We start from the raw sequence: 7,500 nt of genomic DNA on the forward strand, positions 1-7,500 counted from the left end.
CAGTAGTGACGTGTCCGTGCCCTAGAAACGCTCAGAACTGATACCTCGGGGCCATGGCGCACGTGAGACTAAAATTGTGTAAGTATAAATTGTTCGTTTTGGTTCTTAGAGTATTTTGATTCAACCTCCACTCTATGCAGGTGTGTGTATGTCGCGAAAGAAACGTTTATTTAAATTAGATTAGGGCTTTTGGTGATAATAGGATTTCCAGTCAAGGTGTTGCTTAGTCTTCTGGATGATAAGATTTTTTTTTTTTTTATTAATAAATGTTTATTAATATTATCTAGGTCTTTGTACAGCACCAACCACAGTCATTTCCTAAACCTCCCTTTGGCTAAGAAAAAGAAAGAAAGATAAGATAGATACATAGAGGGTAAATATGTATGGCAAAAATTAGGCTATAATGGTTTCTTAAAATCTCCATAGTTATTATGTCATGTCATGGTGTTGCACTTGGATAATGGTTAACAAGAGCCTGGAGAGATAGGAGCTCATAGACCTTCCCAACAATTTATCATCAAAGAAGGATCCAAGCTCTATCAAGCTAGGTCAAACGGAAAACTTGCCAAAATACATGTAGTCCTGGTTAGGGTTCTAAGTGCAGAGGTAGTGGCGTGACTTGTTGCACTCCTGTTTCAAAATAGCTTTGTGTTCTGAAACTCTGTTATACTGCATTTGTACCAGGAGAAATTATTTGCTTTGATATTTTGTAATTAGAGGGAAGAGAAATGGGAGTGTATCACACAGAACATCGTCATAAAGTGCACAATTTAGCATAGAGAAATATTATTTTTTGTACTATGGCCAGCGAATTGGCCGAATGAAGTGAAATTTCGTAGCTGTTTTGTGCAGCCGTTATTTATAATGAAAAAATACAAGGAATTGAAAGTCCAGAAAAAAGATGTCTCATATACTATGATTCTTCAGAAGAAATTTAAAGATTAAGAAACATGTTCTTGGAATCTGTACCTGTTGTATAGATGCCTTCACCAAGTTACAAGGTCAGTAACCTTTTATTTTAGCCTTATTGGGGGGTGCTAAAACATATATATTTACATTATGAATATTTCCTTACCATTAATCTTACAAACTGCATAGTATTAAGTAAATTATTATTCATTCACTGAAGACAATATTTTATTGAAAAATTAAAGTAACATTTCATGCATCACATTTTTGTTTCTAAAGGATCCTCATGTGTGCATACCCATGCTATATGAATTTTGAAATGTCAGAATGGGATTTATGATAGAAACTATATGTAGTTGATAGAGAACTTCTGTATTTACCTTCACTGATGCACATTTGTAAATATCTTTGATATATATACATGTTTACAGTTTTCATCATATGATATTATTTGAGTCGACAAGAATCTTTTCCTCATTGTAAAGATATTTGTTTGACAGGTGTGGTAATACTGGGCATTTGCTGGTCATTACTGCTGGTGTATGTGATGTCCTCCTTGAAATGGCAACCAGGAGATATTAATGCTGCTCAGCACATGGCACAAGCAGGGGAAAAGGCAAACATTCCCATGGCAAGAGCTGCAAAAAGTAAAGTATGTATATTATTCTTTATCTTGAAAGAATATTATGTGTATTTCATTTAATAACGTTATATGGAAGTAAAGGATGTAACATCAGAATATGATAGAGGGAGAGTTTGAGAATACAGATGATGTTTACTTTATCCTTTTATATTGTTTCCTCGCAGGATTACAATAAATGTATGATATAGATTACAGTTCTAATAATTCAGTATTGTTTTGTTAGGAAAGGCTATCAATGTTGATAAAGCTTTGAAGTGTCCTTTTTAAGCTCTGGAATAAAAGGAATCTCAACTAAAGGTTTTTTTATTTTGCAGATGTTGATCAAGGAGATATTAGATGCAATAAAGTTAAGCAATAACAACAAGACAAAAAGCATTAATACAACATCACTGAGAGACCTAGTTGTACCCACTAAAAGGAATGAAACAAAAAAATCAGGTATGTTTTGTTGTTTTCATCGTGTGAAATATTTTTGCTTTTGTGTTGAACATTGTAGATTAAATTTTGTTCTGTCTCTCTCTTCTTTATTTTTCATTTTCACTTTTGTGGCTGCCAGAGTATGCCTATGACTGTCAATGGATGTAGGGTGACTTATACCACTGCATAGCACTCGCTTAAGGCTTATTCAGTAGCGAGTGTTATGCAGTGGTATCAGTCACCCTACACCATTTGACAGTCATAAGTGTTCTCTGGCGGCCACAGTCAGGCAAGTCCAGTAATTTCTTCATCACTGGTCCATTATTAACAAGAGGAGATACACATATAATGAAAACAAATAACAATAGAAGACTTGTAATTAGTGATGATAAATTCATGGGAGTGATAGTGTTTTTTAGAGGTATGTCAGGTGTCAGGGAAAAGAAAATTGTGAATTGAATTATATTGGAATTACCCAGTGTGGGTCTTACTGCCTGTTCGAAGAAAATACTGTAGGTTTAAGTTAAAAGAGTATTGACAGTTAGGGATTAAATGTCATAGTTGTATAGATTTTGCTAAATTTGAATTGTTTCAACTAGTAAGAAGTGGGTGATTATTTTTATTAATATTTTGTAAATTTGCAGATAATCTTTGCTCTTTGCTTTTGACAATTTATTCATATATGTGTATTTTTGAAGTTATTGTTATATAGAATTTTGAAGATGACGATTATAATTTACACAGAAGTTTTGAAGATAAAGTAAACAAAATAGTATTAGCCAATTTATATTGTTTAAATTTAAGAGTGATACTTTTCAATTGCACTTTGACCTATTCGTAACTAATCAGCATGGGTTGCAAGAATATATGTCATGTAGGTTTATTTATTGTATTTACACATAGATCGCCCTAGAAGTGCTTAATCACCAAAGAGTCAATTATTAGTCCTCTCTATCTCACCTGTTTACCTGTTTTCCTTGACTTTGGAAAGGGTCTTTTGTATTACTGCATTGTCTTAAATGTTACCAAGATTTTAATAACAATATATTAATCATAACATCAATAACAATAATAACAGTATCAATATCAATTGTATTAAAAAGAAAAACTAATGTGGAGCCATCTGTATGTAACAAAATTCACAAAAAACTACAGGGGATATAAAATAAATCTGTGATGGTTGGATTAAAGTGTTGTTTTTAGTTTAGTATACAGATAGCTACAGAAGGTGATAGTCACCAAGGAGTCCATTACAAAGCCTACCTGATTCCACCTGTTTACCCTGTCCCTTAAATTTGCAGAAAGAAATGGTTTTATTGTTATTATCATGAGTGTTCTGTAAAAAGATAATATTGATGATGTCAGTAATGATAAGAGTAATTTTGATTTTGATATTATTGATTACTTTTTCTTTCAGGATCTGCCATTAATGTGGTAGTTTCAGGGGATGAAGAGACCTTACTGGGAGTAATGGCAGTGATCAACAGCGTCGTTGCAAATACAAAGTCCGCTGTCCACTTTTATGTCACTCTGCCAAAGATTGTTATTCCGGACTTCAGGTTCGTTTCTTTCCATTTGTGATTAGGATCGCTTTAGGGTAACAGGGTACTCGTATATTACTTTCTCACGGTATTCATAGTATTCTCGTAGGATTTAGGATAGGTTGCTCTTTAGCAGTAATGTGAATTATGTAAATTAAATATAATAAGCAAGACCTATACTTAGGTCTATCTACTTATTTATTTGAGAGTTTGTACTTCCTATTGTAAACATAACAAATTATTGTATGAAGCCTATCCATTATTCTCTTCCTATTTATCTTATTTCATTATTGTTATATATTAGTTTGTTATTATTATTGTAGCTGTTGTTATTTTTATTATCATCATCGTCACCATCGCCATCATCATTATCACCGTCATGCTTATTATCATTTTTATTGCTATTAGTAATACCTTTATTACTTCTTTTTATTTTTATTTCAGGAAATGGATACTGAAAACAAAACTCCACAAAATAAACTACACCCTCCGGCCGCATTCGCCAGAAATGCCAAAAGGGAAGCCGCACTTTGCCAAGATCTATCTCTTCTCGATATTCCCCGAATTGGAGGGCAAATTTGTGTACCTGGACTCCGATGTTATTGTACAGGGTAGGTGTTCTTGGGTGAATTTCCCTTTTAATTTTGTACTATGGTTTAAATTTTATTGCAATAAGTGTTGTATATTTATGTCTATCTACCCTTATACCTATCTCTATCTATCTGTCTACCTGTCTGTCTATCTATTTATCTATCATCTGTCTGACTCTGTCTGTCTCTGTCTGTCTCTGTCTCTCTCTGTCTCTCTCTGTCTCTCTCTGTCTCTCTCTGTCTCTCTCTGTCTCTCTCTCTGTCTCTCTCTCTGTCTCTCTGTCTCTCTGTCTCTCTGTCTCTCTGTCTCTCTGTCTCTCTGTCTCTCTGTCTCTCTGTCTCTCTCTCTCTCTCTCTCTCTCTCTCTCTCTCTCTCTCTCTCTCTCTCTCTCTCTCTCTCTCTCTCTCTCTCTCTCTCTCTCTCTCTCTCTCTCTCTCTCTCTCTCTCTCTCTCTCTGTATATCTATATATATGTGCGTGTGCGTGTGCGTGTGCGTGTGCGTGTGCGTGTGTGTCTATATATATATATATATATATATATATATATATATATATATATATATATATATATATATATATATATGTATATATATATTATATATATATGTTATATATATGTTTATATATATATATATTTATATATATATTTATATATATATATATATATATATATATATATATATATATATATATATATATATATATATTATATAGACACACGCACGCACACGCACACGCACATGCACATGCACACGCACACGCACACATAGAGACAATTGTAGAAAAGCCATGAATGAGAATGAATATCTTCAAAGTTTTGATTATATCATTGTCAGAAATGCATAGCAAAGATAAAATTAAAATCAGTCAAATACACTTCTTGCACTGTGAAGATATGCATTCTTTTTTATGCCTTTTGTACATGATCTGATATGAGAACATATCTACAAATACCTGATTTTGCTTGTTAGTTCCAAGAATTGTGTGATTATTTCCCATAATTTTGCTTTTTCTCATAGTCAGTTTATCATTGCCAAAATGGTAACAAATCATTCTCCTTCTCCTCTCAAAGGTAACATTAAGGAGCTGAATAATGTCCCGTTGGATGAGAATCACCTCGGAGCCTTCTCTGAGGATTGCACTTCAGTATCCAAGCGCTTCAACATGGCAAAACCACGCTACTCAACGCATATAAACCTCCAACACCCAAAACTCAAAGGAAACAAAATCAAACCTATAGCATGCACATTCAACACCAATGTGTTTGTAGCTAATATGACCAAGTGGAAGGTAGAAAATGTTACCATGCAGTTGTTGGATTGGGTGATGAGTAGTAGTAGAAGGTTAGTATGCAGTGGATGTAGGAATTTTTGTGCTGTATATGATAATCGTAGCAAAAGTTGAGTTGTGTAATATTCAGTGGTTTAATGAAGAAAAAGTGTGGGCTAGATAATATTATTTGAATAGTGATATTATTAAATTTCATTTGACACTTTAATATGTGTACAAATGTTTGAAAAATTATTTTATTTTTGATACTAAAAATAGCACATATCTCTTGCAGACAACCTATCTATGGACAGGAACCTGAAACGGATGAAGCAGAAGCAGCAATGTTAATTGTCCTTTATCACAAGACAGTTCAGTTACCACATCTTTGGCATGTCGGTGACTTGGGTAAGACTAAGAATGACAACATTGTTGCTTGAATATTTCTCTTCAGACACAAGTATTACCTTTGTTTATATATTAAAGGATTATTTCAAATATTATTTAATAATCCTTAACTTATATTGCAGGTGTTACAGCAGGAGCCAGTTACTCCAGAGACTTTATTGCCACAGCTAAATTGCTACACTGGAATGGCCACTTCAAGCCCTGGGCTCGAAGAGCAGCATTTATTGAGGTGTGGATGAAATACTACATACCTGACCCAGACAAGAAATATAAGCCAATTCGGAAATACCTGTAGAGAGTTTAGGGTATTATAGTTGATCTGATTTTAAGAAGAATCGATTATTATAAATCTATGTAGGTTAGAAGAAAGCTAATATCACCTGATTCAAAAGTTATAATCTGATTATGATATACTTATATATTTTAGAATATATGGAGTGATATATATATGTATATATATATATATATATATATATATATATATATATATATATATATATATATATATATATATTCTGGTGCAATATGTGAAAGGCAGCTTAGTATGCAAGCTTGGAAGAGGTTAAATTTATTTGCACACGTTTTAGTGGCTCGACTAACCAGCTTGTGAGACGCAGTGCGTTAAATGTAGGTTGCAAAACTGATTAAATAGCTTTCCTTGGTCTTGAAGGTACAAGGTCATGGAGGGGCTTGATCTCAGAGATATTTTTCCTTTCTTTTACTTCTGCAATTGGCATGCTTGTTTCATTTACTTCTATTAATTGTGAATTCCTGCTTAAAGATTGGTATACATTTACTGGAGGATGTCCACTTTTTAGAATTGTGTGACCTGCAGGGAGTTGATATGCTGTACTTTATGTTTTAAAAAATAATTCATTACTTTTTTGTGAGGGATACTAAAATGACCTTGAAATAGCAGGTATGTGTCAAGTGATGGTGCTTTCAAAACTGGAGATTTTTCCATTCCATAAAGTCTTAAGGTAAAGTTCATGTCATGTCATGAAATTTGGGTTAATTACCAAGTTCAGTTTATACTTTGTTTTATCTGGAGAAAAGGACTCATAATGAAGGTGCTAATCTAAAATGTCCATTATAATCCATGTTATTCTTTCTATTATCTGGTCAACTACATCATTCCTTTGAGAGATTTGTGCAGTTTTGTGCACTTTTGCAGCAAATCAATTCCAGAATATTAATGATAGATTATGTATGTAAGCCTAAGTGAATATTGCATTGTTATATTATTAGATGTAAGGAAACAGTTACATGAACCATTAAAAGGATACATTCTATTTTTTGTATAGAATTTGTAATATTACAACATTAAGATGGTAATGAACATTGTTAATTTATTAATGAATGGTAATTTAATAATGAATGTTGTTTATTTCTTTGTTATCTTTGATATTGTGAATTTAACATTGTGAGTTTTACACTTTTTCTAAGAGAAAATGCCGTAATGACTGTAAGGTAATTGAACATTAGAAACATGTCTAATATGCATGTTTCTACAGATATCCACATCCTTGATTATAATATACATTCAGATTTTTAAACGAAATACATATTGGTTGTCCCAGATCTCTAAGTAGCTTGATTTATTTGTCTTGATTGCCAAGATTATACAGTGAACTATGGTGCTCAGAACCCACGTAGTATTAAATGTATATGTGTTTTTTGCTTTAAGGCACAATTCTTCAATTGGTGTTACCCAGTTGATAAA

General features: G+C 32.9%; 1 protein-coding gene across 1 annotated transcript in view; it reads left to right on the top strand.

The window, feature by feature from the left end:
* LOC125046060 (glycosyltransferase 8 domain-containing protein 1-like) overlaps window positions 1-7,500 on the top strand; it is an 8,323-nt gene that overhangs the window by 89 nt on the left and 734 nt on the right. The window contains exons 1-8 of the mRNA XM_047643677.1: window positions 1-78; window positions 1,410-1,561; window positions 1,867-1,990; window positions 3,387-3,528; window positions 3,955-4,121; window positions 5,173-5,443; window positions 5,665-5,777; window positions 5,900-7,500. The exon at window positions 1-78 is cut by the window's left edge and continues 89 nt beyond it; the exon at window positions 5,900-7,500 is cut by the window's right edge and continues 734 nt beyond it. Of these exons, the coding sequence (XP_047499633.1) occupies window positions 54-78; window positions 1,410-1,561; window positions 1,867-1,990; window positions 3,387-3,528; window positions 3,955-4,121; window positions 5,173-5,443; window positions 5,665-5,777; window positions 5,900-6,072 (1,167 nt within the window). The 5' untranslated portion in view covers window positions 1-53 and the 3' untranslated portion in view covers window positions 6,073-7,500. The remainder of the gene's footprint in view (window positions 79-1,409; window positions 1,562-1,866; window positions 1,991-3,386; window positions 3,529-3,954; window positions 4,122-5,172; window positions 5,444-5,664; window positions 5,778-5,899) is intronic.

The sequence above is a fragment of the Penaeus chinensis genome, chromosome 38, assembly GCF_019202785.1.
Source record: "Penaeus chinensis breed Huanghai No. 1 chromosome 38, ASM1920278v2, whole genome shotgun sequence".
Lineage (NCBI taxonomy): Eukaryota > Metazoa > Arthropoda > Malacostraca > Decapoda > Penaeidae > Penaeus > Penaeus chinensis.